The sequence below is a fragment of the Notamacropus eugenii genome, chromosome 2 (genome assembly GCF_028372415.1).
Source record: "Notamacropus eugenii isolate mMacEug1 chromosome 2, mMacEug1.pri_v2, whole genome shotgun sequence".
Taxonomy (NCBI): Eukaryota; Metazoa; Chordata; class Mammalia; order Diprotodontia; family Macropodidae; genus Notamacropus; species Notamacropus eugenii.
Window position 1 is genome coordinate 93073119 of NC_092873.1, and position 19447 is coordinate 93092565.

General features: G+C 34.6%; 1 protein-coding gene across 10 annotated transcripts in view; it reads right to left on the bottom strand.

The window, feature by feature from the left end:
* SLC26A8 (solute carrier family 26 member 8) overlaps window positions 1-19447 on the bottom strand; it is a 185013-nt gene that overhangs the window by 83566 nt on the left and 82000 nt on the right. For 9 of the 10 annotated variants that reach the window (XM_072641882.1, XM_072641881.1, XM_072641887.1 and 6 more), the window contains 3 exons: window positions 2091-2160; window positions 1296-1388; window positions 1066-1194 (listed from right to left, as the gene is read on the bottom strand). In XM_072641882.1, coding sequence (XP_072497983.1) covers window positions 1066-1194; window positions 1296-1388; window positions 2091-2160 — 292 coding nt within the window. The remainder of the gene's footprint in view (window positions 1-1065; window positions 1195-1295; window positions 1389-2090; window positions 2161-19447) is intronic. The other variant, XM_072641883.1, reaches the window with a different exon arrangement.

A 19447-nucleotide genomic window follows, 5' to 3' on the forward strand; every position in this document is an offset into this window, starting at 1 on the left:
AAGGAGAGAAGGAAGGACAGATTCAGAATAAATATGACCTGCTGAATTCACTTTGTTTTTGTGGAGAAAACATCTATGGAGAAGAGCCCACAGGAAATTTTGGGGAACTTCAATAGTGCTGATGTTTTGAAGGGTGTGTATGAAAGTGAGAGGCAAGGTGCAATGTATAAAAAAGGACAGAGTAAATCTATGTCAAGAGTAGGAATGGAGCATGTGTATGCAGTGGGGGAGACTAGATCTGTGTATGTGGATTAAGTGGTCACTTTGACAGTGCATGTTATTTATTCCCTGGAAGAATGCTTAGAGTTTAAATAGTGGAAGAGGGGCAACCCCATCCAGGGAAGAAAGGAATTATTAGGTCTGGTGTGTTTTGGCATTAAAGAATAACTCACTATTTCCACAAGTTAAAAGAGCAATCAGATACAATGATTAAACTCACTGTCTAGAATACAGCTTTCACATATCTTCCACTATTTATCCTCAATACTATGACTGGATCAGAAGCAGAAGCTATAGGGTGGTGACAGATTTCTAAGAACTCTATTCAATTTTTCATTGCTTTAGCCTGGAGAGAAAAAACAATCTTTAAAAGATCCTTTAATATAGAATTTCAGAGATCCAAAGATGGGCAGAGAAAGAACTGGAGAGCAGATATCTAATCACAGAAACTCTTTAATGACAATCTGAAGAAATACTCTGCTCTTGAAAATACATTTACGTTCTTTAGCTAAGTAAAACATCGCTCTGCCTTGGAAAAATCTGTTTGGTTTGGTCACACATTAAAATGTGATGTAGGAGACTCACCTCTTCTAGAAAAACTTTGCCCATTTTTGGGTACCTGTAAATCCAAGGAGAGTCAGCTTCAGATCTGAAATGTCTATGTCCTCACATCTATGGAAAAACCTCACCTTCTAATTCTCCAAAGCTCACGAAAGTATCTTACTCAAGATCATATTATATGTTCAAACCCCAAGTAATAGAGAATTCTGGGATTTTTGAGAAACATCTAGTGAAGTTCTTGATGAAATGAGGAGAAAAGAAGAGAAAAGGAGAAGAGTCTCTAACCCTGGGGGGTGGCTCTGGTTCATCACAGTTGCAGGCACACTTAAAAGGGCCTTCACCTATTTCAGACCTGTGTTCATTGAACAAGTTTCTCAAGTCTTCATCAGTAAGAGGCACAGTTTTCAGATCCACCTAAAAAAAATGAGGGGAATATCAAACTGAGAAGGAAAGCAAGGAGGTGGAGAGAAAGGGGAAGATAAGGAGATGGGTAGGTAGGGAAGAGCTGTAATTACCTCTTTTAACAGTATTTGCTTGATTTCCTCAACATTTACAAAAGTGATGGCAGTGCAGAACTGGAAAATTTTCACCCCTGGAATGTACACAGCCTGGAAGACAAAATCTTAAATTGAGGAGATTTCTTAGCACTTTTATGACACAAGAACACCAGCTCTAGTCTCTTGGGGAGTCTTTATTTTGTTTCTCCATCATAAGTAAAAGCTAAAGTTAGAGCTGAGATTGTAAACAGATCTTCTCTTTTGATATAAATTCTTTTTATGTAAATAAAAACATAAATTTTTATATAAGTCAAATATAATATATATTTTGATATAAATTTTATATAAATTTTGATATGAATGTTCTAGAGCTACTAGGTAAAAACATAGCTTTGCATGTCATTTAATAAAAAATATTTGGTTGCTCAAATTTTCATCATTCTCCTGATTTTATTATTTTATTATGAATCACTAAAACTTCTTCCTTCATTCCCTCCTCCTTTGTTTTTTTTCCTTTCTTGGCCTCCTTCCATCTTTTCCTTTTTTCTTTCCCCTTTCCCTTTCTTTGCATTCTCTTTCTTCTTTCTCTCTCACTCTTTCCTAGTCATATCTTTTTCTTAATTTCTCAATTTATCAATAGTCTTAAATAACTACATTAATTAATGGATGCTCATCTCTTTTTTCACTCCTGTGGACTTGTTATTTTATTTACTTGTCACAATATTGAACAGGTTTCTAGGAAGAGCAAGTCATCAGTTCCACAAAAGTGAGGAGAGAAAAAAAGAGGGAAAGATGATAGGTTTGGCATCTTACCTCTCGGTAGTCAGTAAAGCTTCTGTAAATGTTGGTGTTAGGGATCTGTCCCAGGACAAGAATACTGGCCCTGAAATGAAATGTCACATGTCTTTAGGGAGCAATTTCTTTGATTTGACGTTAGAGACATTTGTCATGCCAGGTAAGGTTTGAAAATTTCTCCCTCTTCCCAAAATTGTGTATAAACACAATTTTGCCTCTTTTAGTGTTGCTAGTTTGTTTTTTCAGAGAAATTTTAGAGGAATAGCATTAGCTTCACAAAATTATAGTTATTTAAATATGGGCATAATAGCAAATTTAAAAGTAATAATACAAATTTTCATGTTTTAATGGCTACAAAATCAGTTTATATTGAATGGAAAGCACACTTTGAATTGAGAGTCAATCGTGTTCCAGAGAAGATTTAAATTTTTTTTGTAATTTTCATTCATTTTATTTGCTGAAGTTCCTTTCACATAGTGCAATGGTAACTGCTAAATTGTTTTCCAAAAATATAATATCGTTTCTGTGGTTGTACAGCAGCCCCAAGGGCTTTTACGAGCAAGAATCAAGAATGGTTGCTAATTCTATAGAGGAAATTTTTACTTGATACTTGAAGCTCTCTTCTTCTAAAAAGAATTTCAAACTGTTACTCATTGCTATATAATAGCTAATATTTACATAAGTGGTTCAAGGTTTAAAAAGCCCTATATATATATATAATCTCCTTGGATTGTCACAATGCTGGAGGATAGGAACTATTATCCCCATTTTGCAGAAGAGGAAATTACTGAGAAATATTAAGTACTTTGCTCAGGGTCACAGAGCTACTGAACGACTGGGTCAGAATTGAAACACATACTCTGAACTTCAAGTCAAGCATACTTTCTACTAGCTATCTTCAATGCAATCAATTTTTTAATTACGAGCATAGACTAAGAAAGAAATTCAAAATCCAGTGAAGTTCCTTACAGAACTTGACTACTCTAGTTCATGATCCCTATAATTTATCTACTCTCTATTTTCTGCATTCCTCATAGAATCAGAACTTCCAAGGGCTCCATTCTGGGTTCCCCTCTTGGCTTGTAGAGTTTGCCCCACAGATTCTCCTTTTTCACTGTGCCTCACTCCCAGAATAATACCAATTCCTACAGGTAATAAGAAGTCACTGCCCCATGGTAGGACATATTCCCCTGCCATGTCCCTGATTATGCAGCCCACCATTGATCTATTCTCTCTCTCATGGTTACCCTTTTTTCTCCACTTTCCTCAAAACCTCCTCCATCGTCCATGGTCTCCTACTCTCCCAGGTGTCCACTATACCCAGGAGTTCCAACCCTGCCCAACCCAATCTCCCAGACCACAACTTGTACCAGGTCCCTATCTTCCTTCATAGAATATCTATTTACCCAAATCAGGGGAATTCTCTGTAGCAAAGCAAGGCCTCTCTTATTCCTCCTTCTTTTTAATCCTTTCCTTTATCTTACTCACCCAGGATCCTGAAGGCTCTTGTCTTACTGAAACTGTAGGGTTCACCTTCCCTTCATTGGTATCCCTTGATTTGATCTAAGCACATTACACATTCTCCTCTGTCCTCTTGCTCCCCTATCCCTCTTTTCAATCACTCTCCCATTTTATAATGCCCCTACAAAAACACTGATTCACCTGTAGGCAGGTTGTTGCCAGGTTCTGTCCATAGCACCCTTCTTCACTGTTACTTCTGTCTGACTACTGCCTTCATGGCTTTCTCTTTAAATATATATTTATCCAGCTCTCTACTGTGACTCTTTTGCTGTGGTCTTTGGCTGTTGCATTTGTTTACTCCTACATTTCTGTTGTCTAGGGTGTCTGAGAAACAAATAATTTCTTTTGGTCTGGTTATCTTTACAGAATGTTTCAAATATCCTTTTATTATTGAATGCCCATCTTTTTTCATTTATTTAAGCTCATATTTGCAGGGTAGTTCACCTTGTGCTGAGCTTCACTGCTTTTCAGAACACATTCTATTTTCTCCTGCATTTTCTGGTACAAGTATAAATAAGACCTGCATTATTTGAATTTCCTTTCCTTTGTACTTAAAAGTCTTCTTCCTGACTATTTGCAGAACTTGCCATTTCTGAAATTATTATATCTAATCACTATGTGCCTTGGAGTTTGTAGCCTTGGTTTTTTTCTGGAGGTGGTCTATGAATTCTTTTAATTGGTATTTAATTTTCTATGTTCAGAAGCTCTGGAGTTTTATTTTCACCTTTCGGTGTTAAGAATTTCCATCCTGCTGTGTTCTTCTGAGAGATATATGATCCATAGGTTGTCTTTACGCATCCTGTCTTCAAAATCAGTATTTTTTCCTTGAATGGTGAACATATTTTCTTTTAAAGTTATTGGTTTTGCTTAGATAGTGAGCATGTTTTTAAAATATTATTGTTTTTTGTTTCCCTTCTTCTAGATTGTTCTTTACTTCTATGTATTTGCATTCCCAATCTATTGTTTTCTTTTTGCTTCTGTTGTTGCAGATTCCAATTTTTTTATTCTGCCCATCATTTTTCTGTTCTCATAATTCGCATTTCTCTTTTTAATTACGCAGGAACAAAGTTCTGTGGTTCTACATTCTCCTCACATTGCACAGGGTCCTTTGTCTCATCAAGTGTTAGATCATTTTCTTTTGTTTTGCAGTATTTATTCATAGACACTGAACTTGTTTACGAGAGGTCATATTTCTTTTTTTCTGTTAATGGTTGCCCTATTGATTTATCTGCCTATGTTCAAGGACTTTGAGTTTTCTTCTTCCAGAGGTCTTTGGCAATTTCAGTCTTTTCTTTCCCCTTATTTTCTTTTATTGCTCATTTTCTGAATCTCTCCTTCTAATGGTGATTTTCTTGGAGTCTGAATCTCAAAGTTTTGTGACCTTATTCCATGCTGAGCAAAATACAGTTTATCAGCCTAAGTTTCTGCTCCAAGTGACTTTCAAGGGGGCAGAACTGCTGCTTGGATGAGGAACTCTTTCAGATTTAGTTGAGTGTTGAATCTCACCCTTATGGCAATCCATTCTAGTAGCCTATTCAATCTCTCTGTTCCCCAGTTCTCTGACCCAGCACAAGTATTTCAGAGAAATTTCATACTGGTGCCATAGGGTTTAATTTCCATAGTTCAGGTCTCTGAAATTCTGAGAAGACAATGTGGGGTGGGATAGGGTGTTGAGCTCTATTTTAAACCGGACAAGCATCTTGACCCTTTTCTTCTGTTCCTGGCTCTCCTGCAGACATCTTTTGTAGCACAGACTGGGGTCCATCATGGCACTGTCTGTCTGGCCCCAGTAAGCAAGAAAGGTCCTACAGAAGCTCAGATCTCCCACAAACACCTCAGTAAAAATCTAAAAAGACATCAAGTTTTAAAAAGGCTAGAGAGAAACACCAATAAGTCCTTCTACTCAGCCTAAGGCTACACAAGAAAACAACCATAAATCTGCAGGCCATTGTAGAGGGGCCATACCATAGAAGGCAGTTGGTAAATAGTGCCTGAAGCTTTCAGGCACTTTGAATGTTGGCTCAAAAATAGTGAGATTTCCCATTAATGGATAGAATTGAATTAGAACATAACAAGAGACATGAAGTAAACATGAGATCCAGTAACAGGGTCTGAAACCTGTACGTAATTTGAGCAGACACCTGCCAAAGATGTTGAAGTCCAGTATGAGTTCTCATAAATGCAGCCTAAAAACAGTGGGATCTTGGTCTTGTCCTGTTAGAGCATTATTGTAGATGTTCCCACTAAACAGGGAAAATTGGTTGAGCAGTACACACACCAGAACACTTAAGATTCACAAAAGGAGAATAAGCTACAGAAAAAAATCAAGCAAGAAATAAAAAACTAAATTTCAGCTCTAGGGTGGAAAATAAAATAGAGAATTTGATATTTTAGAGCAGAAGGCAAAAACCTTACATAAGATTTGGAGTAGACTCCCTGAACAAAGAAAATGGAGCAAACAGAATTCAATAACAAGAAATAGAACAAAACCAAAGGATTGAAAAGTTACTAAAACTATGTATAGGTTCTATTGTCAAGAACAACTAACCAGGAAAACAATTTGAGAAAGGAAGATATAAGACTCATTTGATGGTGAAACATGTTTCAAACTACTTGACAGAGAGGAGAGAGACGAGCAGGGCAGACTGAGATACAAATTTTTGCATACAGCTGATGTGTGTATTTGTTTTGTTGGACTATACTTATGGTTTAAAAGGAAGGATTTCTGTTTTTGAGAGGAGGAGTATTTGGGAGGGAGAGAGAGACTAGCAACAGTAATGCTAAAAAAAAGCAAATAAAAGAACATTGAAACATTTTTAAAGGCACAGAACAGAACTAAAGGATGTTCAGAAGAAGGGGCAAGCAGAAAATCTCAGCAGATAACATATTAAATTTATCATTATATGCTTGTTTAAAAAATACAGACTATATGTAACAGAGATTAACGGTTTTGTGTATAATCCCTCTTCTCCATTTTTCGGCATTCAGTGCTCATATTTGATGATGTTTGTTACACACAGAACAATGTAAAACAAAAATGAACTTGTTTTTAAAGAAATCATCAAACTCTCTGAAAGTCATGGTTAAATAAGTAAGCAAAAAACATCTGGATGCAATATTTCAAGAAATCACAAAAGTAAACTCTCCACAAGTATTCGAACCAGAGGGAAGAATGAAAATAAAAAGATTCTACTGGTCATCTCATAAAAGAGACCAAAAACTTAGATCACCCCAAAGTGTCATAACCAAAATAAAGAACTTCCAACTTAAAGAAAAAAATCCTACAAGAAGTGAGAAAGAAAGAGTTCAGATAGAAGAGTTCAGACTTACAAACAAGAGTTAAATTCTGTAAAACAGAATACCATCCTACAGGTATAAAATACACCTTTTAAGAGAATATTAAATTCAAACACTTCTGATGAAAAGACCAGAGTTGAGTACAATCACAAACACAAGAGATTGGAGAAAAAGAAAGGTAAACAGATTTAAGCAACTGTAAAGAGCTAAATGAGGAAGTACTCAGGTTCTAATAAGGGAAGAAGTAGGTGTTCCTTCAGAATTCTACTGTCTTTTGGGGTCAGAGAAGTAAAAAAAGACAAACAGTGTCAGAGGATAGGGACTGCCTTATTGGTTTTGAGAGAAGGATGAAGAGGGAGGGGAAAAAGGAACATAGTAAGGAAGAAATGAAAAAGAAGGGCAAGGAATGTAGGAAATCTCATGATTAGGGGATGACAGGAGTATATAAACAGAAATATATACATATATGTATATATATATATATATACCTCTTCCAAAACATGCATGGTTGAGGCTGTAGACATTTCTTGAATCTCTCACTCTTATCTGATCCCAATAAAGAAGTGTTACACACACACAAATGCACGAGAAAAGTTATTTCATGTAGAAATACATTAAATTTAACAGGAAGATAGGCAGGTCCTGGGAAAGGGGAAGGTGTAACATTTACTTAAAATTTGAAGGGTAAAAGGATTAAAAGGAGAGAAAGTATAAGAATCAGTGACTGGGGTCCATACTATCCAAAAGAAAAGAAGATCTTAATAGTGGAATCAGATCACTTCAATTATAGCTTACTAGTATTGATCACATTCTGCTTTATTTTTAACCATCTTTTTTGTAAAACAGAGATGTATAAGAGAAAAAAATGTAAAGTACAAGATTATAATCTTGTACTCTTGTACTCATATAGGGAAAAATACAACAATTTTAACTCTGAATATGAATAGGATAAAATCACTGATAAAATACAGGAGGGCTGCAGAATCCCACAGTATGTTGTTTATAAGAAATATATTAGAAATATTTTTATACAAATATAAAATGAAGCATCAGAGCAGAATATATTATGTTTCAGGTGAATTTTTTAAAAAGCAGGGTGGCAATATATTATCTGATAAGACAACAGTAAAAAGGGACATAGATAAAAGAGAAACTTTTTTTTGTTTAAAGGTATCATAGATAATGAATTATGGCAGTATTTAAGATACATGTACTAAATAATATAAGTACATGAAGTAAAAACTAATTGAATTATAGAGTAAGAGAGTAAAAATGTAATAGCTATAAAACTCAATGTGTCACTTTTAGGTCTATACAAGTCTAGTAACAAGATAAACTTGAAGGATGTTAAAGATCTTCAGAGAATATTAGAAGAATTAGATAATGCTAGCTCTCTAATGATTGCTGAATGGGAACTGAAAAGAATATACATATTTCTTAGCAATACATGGCACTTTACCAAAAAAAAAGCATCTGCCAGGGCACACAAACCTCATAAGCAAATTCAGAAAAGCAGAAATGTTAAATATTTCCCTTATTGACCACAATGCAAAAAAAAAATTACTTAGCAACCTCCTGGAAATCTACTTTCTTTAACCCTTTCATGTTTTTTAAAAAATTGTCATTTCAAAAAAAATATAAAGTACATTTTTAAAAATTGACACATCTTAAATTTAATAATTTATTGTAAATTTGTGGGGGGTTTCCTGCGTTGAAATTTCAATGACAAAATACTGCATTGTGTTGTAAACAAGTTATCACATGCACATATTCCTACCAGTGTATGCTGGACTTCCTGACAATGCCCAACAGGCTTACTTGCCAACAGTTGCTTGTTAAGACCTATTGGTGGACTTTACCATTGATTATTACTTACATTTTGTGTGTTTATTTGGAAAATAAATATAAACACTACAACTTTAACTCTGTTATACAACACATAAAATATGTACAAACGGTTTTTTCACAATTTTCTTATCTTCTTTTCTTATGCTTCTACCACTACATTATTTTTATTTAATGCCCCCCTAAGGCTACTACTGTCCTCCTCCCTCAATCATTCCAACTGTCCCAGGAGGTGGTATCTTTGGGAACCTCTGATAAATGATAAATAAGGAGAGCGTGTGAGGGAGGGAGGAAGGTTGCTGAGTCTTCAAGCCTCACCAAAAATCCCAGTCTGGCTCCTCAGATCAGTTCTGGTATACCCTGTAATGTCTATTCCTGGTTCCCAGGGCTCCTCTCCCTTACCACTATCACAAATATGAGTAATATAAGCTTATTATTCAATAATTACTGATTTTTTTCTTTTAAAAAATTAATTTGAGAAACACCAACAAATCTGAGTAACTCCATATGAAAGAATAGAAAAAAGTTGTTATATATGAAACTGCCAATCTATATATAGCTTTTTAAAAAGTATGTTAAATTTAACATAGTATTTCCAATACTACTCTGCTTGTTTATGTGGCCTTCTGAACTTTCTTTCTCCTTTGAATTTTAAATCATTCATTAATGTTCTTTCTTTTGGCATCATTATGATGATACCCCGAAAACTCCTCCTCCTCTCCATCAAAATAAAACTCCCTTCTCATAACAAATAGGTTAAGCAGATTGTTACATGCTAGTTTGAAAATGTATGTCTCGTTCCACACCTATATCTGGACCTACACCTGAGCCAAGAAATGAGAAGCAGGATTCATCATCATTCTTCTGGAATCATCGTTGGTCATTACATTGATCAGAATTATCTTTCAGAGATATTTTCCTTTACAATATTGTAATCATATAAATTGTTCTTTTTGTTCTGCTTGATGTATTTTGCATAAGTTCATACAAATTGTCCAATGTTTTTAGAATCCATTCCTTTCATGATCTGTTAGAGAACAATATGTTACATTCATATGCCATAATTTGTTAAGCTATTCTGCAGTTGATTAGTGCCCACTTTGTTTCCATTTCTTTCTTTTAACAAAAAGAGTTGGTGCAAATATTTTTGTATATATGTATCTAGTTCCCTTTCTTATCTCCTTAGGGTTTAGGCCTGAGTGGTATTACTAGGTTAAAGGGCATGCAGAGTTTAGTGGTTTTGGGGGTATAATACTCAAATTGTTTTTCAGAATGGTTGGAGCATTTCAAAAATCTACCAATAATCCCCTCCAATAACTGCCATTTTCCATTTTTTAGCTTTTTCAACTTTTGAGTGTAAGATAGAACTTCAAAGTAATTTAAATTTGCATTTCTCATTATTAGTCATTTGGTGCATCTTTTTGCATATAGTTGTTCATAATTTACATTTCTTTTTTTAAAATTTTTATTTTATTCATTTTCAGTGTTCCACAATCACTACTATACAACCTAGGTTTTTCTTTCCCTGCCACCCTCCTCCTTCCCCAAGATGCGTACAATTTTACATAAGTTCTACACATTACATTCTTTTTTAAATGCCTGTTCATATCCTTTGACTGCTTGTGTACTGGAGAAAGGATCCACTCAACATGCTGAAGGACTTTCTCGTGATATTGAAAGGATACTAGAGAAACACTCAGGGTATCCACGTATTATTCCTCACCATCATCTTATGATTAGTCCCATCTTCCTTTTCAAACCTATGTTTCACTGGTGACATCCTTTGTTCCTGTTCTTCAGAGTTCTTCACTTGTTGTAGGTTGCACCCTTCACACAGCTATCATGTGTTTCCCTATTATTTCTATGTAATACTTACTTTCAGTTCTTCAGAGACTACTGTATTCCATGTTTCATAGCCAAGTTTCAGTGGTAGAATATTGATATCTAAAAGATAGATTTTGTGCTTGGGAGAAATTCAGCAACCTTAAAGCAGCTTTGAAATTTCTTGAAACCAGTTCAGCCTTCTATCCTGTTTAATCCTGGGCCCAACTTTCTCGGCCATTTGTACCATCTACCCCACAAAGAAAGATCTTGTATTCCCTATATCTTTCAGTCAATTATGTCTTCATAAAAATGTGATCACCTGTGGAATACTGCTTGTGAAAGTCTGCCTGTTCCCTACTAATACCCTCAACCTATATGTTAAGTATGTTAAGATGATCCTCATAAAATGTTTAAATGGATGAGAAGTAGGCATATGAGCTGATTGTTACGTTATTTTGGATGCTTTTCTTTCCGGTATACAAACTGATACATGATCTAAATATAAAAATCACAAAAATACAGAGTTAGGAAGAGGATTTAAAAAGGGATAGAACTGATCATGAAAGTTAAATAGATCAATCAATTACACAAAATTTTGAAAGAAGCAGTTACTTGGGAAAACTTGCTGTTGTTTGGTTGTTTCAGTCATGTCCAATTCTTTGTGACCCCATTTGGGGTTTTCTTGGCAAAGATACTGGAGTGATTTGCCATTCCCTTCTCCAGCTCCTTTTACACATAATGAAAATGAGAGTTAAATGACTTGCCCAGGGTCACACAGACACTAAGTGACTTAGGCCAGCTCTGAACTCAGGAAGATGAGTCTTTCTGACTTTAGGCCCATTCCACCATAAGCCATACCACCTAACTGTCATTTGGGTAAAAGAGCCATAGCAAATACCTCTAGTAGAGGGCTAATATCCAAGATACTTAGAAAGCTGATAGAAATATATAAGGATAAGATCCATTCTCCAGTATATAAGCAGCCAAAAGATATGAGCAGGTACTTTAAAAAGGAAGAAGTAAAAGCTATCAATAACAATATGTAAAACTGCTCCAAATCTCCGATAATAAAGAGAAATGCACATTAAAATTACTCTGAAGTCGTACACGCACACACACACACATGCACACACACACACACGCACACACACACACATCATCGGCAAGGGCTATGGGAAAACAAAAACATAAATGAATTAATTGTTGGTAGAATTGTGAATTGGCCCAATTAATATATAAAATAATTTGGAATTATATCAGAAAACATATTACACTGCATAAAACTTTAACCTAGCAATACTACTGCTAGTTCTACCTTTCAAAGGGATCAGTGATAGAGAGAAACTTCTCATGTATACAAGTCATGTCCTTTTGTAGTTGCAAAAACCTGTAAGGAAAGTCAGTACCCATTGATTGGGGATGGCAAATTGCAGTATGGGAAAGTAATAGAATATTATTTTACCATAAGAAATGATGAATAAGAATTCAGAGAAACTTGAGGACTAATATGAACTGATGCAGAGTGAAGTAAGCCAGGAAAACAGGTTATACACAATGATTACAATAATGCTTTGGGAAACAACATCAAAAAGCTTTAGACCTCTGATCAATGGATTGATCAATTATAACATCAGAAAACTGAGAACCAACTTATCACCCATCAGCAGAGATGTGAAATGAGACAGATATTTTCAGGTATGGCCATTGTATTGATTTGTTTGCTTAATTTCTTTACTAAAATGTAGTCCTATTGGGGGGGAGAGGGAAGAGTCCTTGGAAAGTAAAAAGTACGTAAAAAAGAACCCAATATATATCCACCTTCAATAAAACATTAAAATATAAAGTTAATATAAGCATTTGAATTTTTTTCTAAACAACCTAAGCAACAGAAGTTTGTGTTTTCAGGTTGTAAAAAATAAATAAGTTTTTAAACTCCTATTCGTATATTAGAATGTTTGTGTGTGCTGATGATTTCTATATGCACAACTTTTTTTAGTGTTGTGTTTATGTTATGTGATCAAATATGCTATATTTGATATATATTTGAAATATATATTTGGAGGTGGCTCCAACTACCAAGTTAATGCACAGACTGAAGTATATTTTCTATTCTTTTCTTTCTTTCTTTTTCCTTCTTTCTTCCTTTCTTTCTTTTTTCTTTCTTTCTTTCTTTCTTTCTTTCTTTCTTTCTTTCTTTCTTTCTTTCCTTCCTTCCTTCCTTCCTTCCTTCCTTCCTTCCTTCCTTCCTTCCTTCCTCCCTTCCTCCCTTCCTTCCTTCTTTCTTTCTTACATGGTTAATGTGGAAATCTGTTTCATATAACTATACATCTGTAACAGGTTTTGTTGTTTTTCTTGCCTTGTCATTGGGTGAGGGGAAGGGGAAGGAAGGAGAGAATTCAGAACTAAAAATAAAGTAAACTGAATTAAAAATTTTGTCTTCTACAAAAACTCTATTTAAGTGCCTCATCATGACATGGAAAGCTAAGGCAATGAGACACAAATGATAATGGGTCTTACTAAGCTAAAAGAGCTTTGAGTAAGGGCCTGACAGCAAACCCTGCCTGTTGTTTGAGGAGCAACTCATTTCAGAGTGAAGACAGTCATGCCCACAATGTTGCCCACCCGATAAGGAAACTTTTTGGTTTTAAAAAACCATGAAATAGACAATAACACAAAACAGACCTCTGCCTTCTACCCCACGATATTCCATTACCTTGATATATCATCATTTATGCAGTGATTTTCTAATTCTAAAGCAATTTAATTCAGCTTAATAAGACCAAGTTCTATGTTAGGTGATGAGGATATAAGGGTAAAAAGGAGAGAATCTCCACCCTGAAGGAATTTACTAAGAGAGAAGCAACATGTACCTAGAGAAGAAAATACAAAGTAATTTTGTAGAAAAGAAAGTACTAACAACCAAAGGGATCAGTGAATTTTGATAAAGTGTCAAAAAGTACTAATAACCAAACAGTTTATAGGCAAATTATAATCATTAACTTAACTTTTAGTATTAAACATGCATTCATTTATAATATAATTTTACAGCTAAGGCCTATCATGACTCTTCTGGAAACAGGCTCTTCAGCCTATTTCATATGAAAGTTGATACACTCTGGCACTCTGCATATGTGCTAGAACCCTTCTAAATAACAGACCTATGCCAAACTGAACAGAGACAATAAAGAACTGATTAAGTGAATCCATAGATCTCTGCCAAAGGAAAACCCCAGACATGAAATTCCGAAGCACAAAGTAGTAAATATCCACAATTTCAATAATAAATTTTTATAAGTAGCCAAGATAACATATAGTCTATAAAATACAAAGGAATTTCAAATCTAATCACCTAAAATTATTTTAGTCCTAAGAAATTCAAGAGAATATATATTCTCAACAGTATATTCTAATATACTACAGATACATAAATGATATGTACTATCTATAATATAATATATAATAGCAATACATATTTCAAAAAGCATATTCCGATAATGTCTTCTAAAAACTTCATGCTATAATTCAAAATAATATGTACAACAAAGTTGAGCCTGATTATTAAAAAAATGAACCTTCAATAAGAGAAAGGCATTTGAAGCATCTCTGGGAAAAAATTCAAAGGTAAGGTGAATATTCAACTTGCAAAAACCTCAGACAACAAAAATACAAAAAAAGGTAAATACAATTATCAAGACAAAAGTAATGAAATTGAATCTCTCGTGTTTATAGGCTATTGGATAGTCGCTGCCACTTTTTTTTTTAAAAAAGAAACAAACACAAGAGAAGCACAAAAGAAGGGAATCTTGAAAATTAAAGAAAGAGATAACATGGAAAATAAAACAATGTAGAAATTAAAATAAAATTAAAAGGTGAAAAACCTAACATAATTCATCCACTTTCAGAGCTAATTGGGTCTGAAAAGAAGAAAATAAAATCATTAAAATAAACAGGTAAAATCATAAGAGAAAAAAATAAAAAGAACCAACAATTATATGCAAAGACATTCGAGAATTCAAGAGAAATGGATGATTGCTTGTAAAAATATATAACTTACATGAATTGATGCAAGGTGAAGCGAGCAGAACCAAGGGAACAGTAACATCAATACTGTAATGATAATCAACTGTGAAAGACTTAACTACTCTAAATCAATACAATGATACACAATATTTATAGCAAAGACAGAAGGATGGTTCAACATTAGGAAAACAATAAATATAATTAATCATATCAAATAGATATGAAAACAACCCCACACAACCACAATTGTATTAATATGGAAAAAACATTGGCAAAGCATAGCATTCATTTTTACTTAAAATACTAAAAAGCATAGGAACAGAAGGTTCATTTTTAATATGATAAAAAGTATACATTTTAAAATTAAACAACATTATTTACAATGAGGAAACACTGAAAGCTTTTACAAGAAATACAGGAACAGAACAAAGATGCCTCTTTTCCAACTATAATTTGATGTAGTTCTAGAAATGCTAGCTAAAGCAATAAGCTAAGAGAAAAATAATAAACATCAAAAAAGAAGATAAATTGAGGGTGGAGCCAAGATGGTGGAGTAGAAGATGGACCTGCTCTAGGTCTGCCCCCATAGCCATGAAATACCTGTAAAAAATGACTCTAAACAAATTCTAGAGCAGCAGAAGCCACAAAATGACAGAGTGAGAGAGATTTTGAGCCCAAGACAGCCTGGAAGGCCAACAGGAAAGGTCTATTACACTGCACTGCAAGTGAAATGCAGCCCAGCCTGGGCCATGAGGCACAGTATGGACAGGACTGGAGAAGGCTTCAGGGTGTGGAATCACAGGTAGTAGATGCTATTACCAGATTTCTCAACCCACAAATGCCAAAGACAGCTTCAAAGGTCAGTGAGAAAGCTCTTTCTGGGTGAGAGGGGAGGGAAGTCTGGTCCCAGCCGTAGACCCAGCCTCAGGGCAGTAACAGTCAATGTGGCAGTTTCCACTTTTGGAGCCCTCAGCCCAAAGACTCTAGAGGAACTGAGGAACTGAGGAGCTGATCTGGGTCTCAGTTCTGAGTGGCAGCCATGGGATGAGGAGCAACAGTGACATGATGGAGCTTGTGGAGGCTCTGGAGAGGGAATCCAATCACAGATCCTGGGCAGAAGAGTGTTTGTGATTGGTCCCAGACCAGAGCACAGGTCAGGAAAAGACTAAACTCCTCTCCTTTGATTGTGCCACCTCGGAGGAACTGAAAACTTATAGGTCTCTAGGGCATACCCTCCACTTGACAAAGGACTCAAAAGTCAAGTAACTGGCTGGGCAAATGCCCAAAAAAGGGGAAAAAAATAAGACTACAGAAGGTTACTTTCTTGGTGAAAATGTATTTTCTTCCATCCTTTTGGGTGAGGAAGAACAAAGCATACCATCAGAGGAAGACATCAAAGTCAAGGCTTCTACCTCCAAAGTCTCCAAAAAAAATATGCAATGGTCTCAGGCCATGGAAGAGCTCAAAAATACTTGAATATCAAGTAAGAGAGGTGGAGGAAAAACGGAGAAAAGAAATGGGAGTGATGCAAGATAATCATGAAAAGTGAGTCAAAAAGGAAGATAAATTAACTCTATTTAGAGAAAACATAATGGTTTACTTAGAAAAACCTCAGAAAATCAGCAACAAAACAACCTCTACCTCACTGAAACAAAAGCTTTAGGATATAGTAGCAAGATAAAAAATAAATCCACAAAATTATCAGGATTCTGACATAGCAATAGTAAAACCAGGAAGTAAAAATAGAAAATCATATGAAATTATTTAAAAATATATAAAATATCATATGGTCAATCTGCCAAAATAACTTAAAATCTTATATAAATACAATTATAAAATGCTCTTTAAAGAAATAAAGAATGACTTAAGCAATTAGGAAAATATTCATTACTGATGACTGGGACATATCAATATAATTTTTTAAATGATACTTCTAAAACCTATTTACAGATTTGCTGCTAGATCAAACTACCAAGGGGATACTTTAGGGAGCTAGACAATAAATTAACAAAACCCATTTGGAGGGACAAAAAGTATAGCATTTCAAAGGGAAAACAAAAATAAGAATGAAAAGGAAAAAGTATTTCCACATTTAAAATATTATAAAGCAGTAATCATCAAGGGTTTTTGGTATTGGCTAAATTGTAGGAAAGTAAAACAACGGACTAGCTAAGCAAGAATCAGAAACGAATTCAATAAACTTGAGAACATAAACTATTTGGGGAAAAGTTCATTATTTGACAACTATGGTGAAAATTGTAAAGCAGTCTGTCATAAATTAGATTTAAACAGACATCTCATACTATATACCACATCTCAAAATGGATATGTGACACATCTACTACTAGAAGGAGAGTTCTTAACCAAAGGACAGAGACAATCAGAAAAGATTTTAATTATATGAAATTAAAAGTTTTTGAGTAAACAAAATCAACTTAACTAGAATAAGATAGGAAATGGCCTATTAGGGGAAAGGTGTTTACCTTTGTATCAAATATATTTGCATAGCAAATACACACAAATATCTGACTAAGAATCATTCCCTAGTAGATATGAAGAAGTGATTCTCAAAAGAAGAATTGCTGCTTTTTAACCACCATATGAAGAATTGTTCCAGGTAGGCAGAATGTTGAGACCTGGAGTCAGGAAGACCTGTGTTCAAATCTAGTCTCTGATATTTATTAGCTATATGACCCTGGGCAAATCACTTAATCTCTGATTCTCACCTGTAAAATGAGAATAGTAGCACCTGCCACCCAGGTTTGTTGTGAGGATAAAATGACAGGTACAAACATTCTGGAAAGTAATATAGAATTTTGCTTTAAAAAAAACACTAAAATGTATATATCCTTTGACTTAGATATTCCAACTTCTACCATATAACCCCACCAGGCTGAACTCAGAAATAGTCCTATATAAATAAAAATAATCCTAGCAACACTTTTTGTAGTAGCAAAGAGTTGGAAACAAAATAGATGCACATTGATTGGGGAATGACTAAACAATCTTTGGTACATTCAAGCAATAGAACATGAATGTACTTAACAAGTGACTAGTATGAGATCATTCATTGGAGAGGCATGGAGAGATTCAAACAAAGTGATGAAGAATGAAGTAAGCAGAAGCAGGAAAACAACATAAACAATGACTACAACAATGTAAATTTAAAAATACGAAAACCGAATGCTGTGCAACTATAGTGACCAAGTTTAGCTCCACTGAACATCTGAGAAATTGTGCCTCCTTCCCTTCATTGTAGAGGTGGGTGACTATCAATTAGTCAATCAATCAAAAAACACTTTCTTAAAACCTATTCCATAAATATATGGTATAAGAATACCAAAAAAAAAAAAAAAAAGGAATTTTAAAAGAATTGCAAACTATTAACAGTCATTTGAAAATAAGCTCCAAATCATGAATAACAAGAAAAATGCAAATCAAAACTACCTTAACATTTCACCTCATACACAGAAAACTGGCAAAACGGACAAGAGATGGGAATATCAAATGTTGGAGGGACTGTGGGAATATGGATAGACACACTAGTGCAATGTTGGTAGAACTGTAAATTGTTGCAACCATTTTGCTGCACAATCTAAAATGATGCAAATATGGTGACTAAAATGTCAGTGCCTTTTGACCATTCTACTTTTAATCTCAATGAATCTGAGGGGGCCATTGAAAAAAAACAAAGTTCTCATATACACCAAAATACATATTTTAAAAATAATTAATTTTATTTATTTTTAGTTTTCAGCATTCACATCCATAAGATTTTGAGTTTTGAATTTTCTTCCCAGCATTTCCTCCCCTTTCCCAAGATGACATGCAACATGATAAAGGCTCTATACATTCATATTAAATATATTTTCACGTGAGTCATGATGTAAAGAAAAATTAGAACTAATGGAAAGAACCACAAGGAAAAAGAAACAAAACAATACAAGGAGAGCAAATAGCAAGCTTCAATCTGCATTCAGACTCCAAAGTTCTTTCTCTGGATGTGGATAGCATTTTCCATTACGAGTCTTTTGGATTTGTCTTAGATCGTTGCACTGCTGAGAAGAGCTAAGTCTATCAATGTCACTCATTGCACAACATGGTTGTTACTATGTACAATGTTCTGTTCTGCTCATTTCACTCAGCATTAGTTCATATAGGTCTTTCCAGGTTTTTCTGAAATCTGCCTGTTCATCATTTCACATAGCACAATAGTATGCCACTACATTCATACACCACAACTTGTTCAGCCGTTCCCCAGTTGATAGACATCCCCTCAATTTCCAATTCTTTTCCACTATAAAAAGAGTTACTATAAACATTTTTTGTACATGGGTCCTTTTCTTGTTTTTATGATCAATTTGGGATACAGATCTAGAAGTGGTATTACTGGGTCAAAAGGGTATGAACAACTTTACAATTCTTTGGGCATAGTTCTAAATTGCTCTCCAGAATCGTTGGATCAGTTCACAACTCCACCAACAGTGCATTAGTGTCTCTATTTTCCCACATCTCCAACATTTATTATTTTACTGTTTTTTCATGTTAGCCAATCTGATAGGTGTGATGTGGTACCTCAGAGTCATTTTGATTTGCATTTCTCTAATCAATAGTAATTAAGAGCATTTTTTCTTTTTTTAAAAATTATTTGTTTTCAGTGTTCTACAATCACTTCCATATACCTTAGATTTTTTCCCCTCTCTCCTCTTCCTTCCCCCTGCTCTCACCACTCCCTCCCCAAGGTGGCATGCAATCTTACATAGGTTCTACTCATACATTCCTATTAAATACATTTTCACCTTCGTCATGCTGAATAGAAGAATTAAAATGAATGGGAAAAACCATAAAACAAAACAAAACATAATACA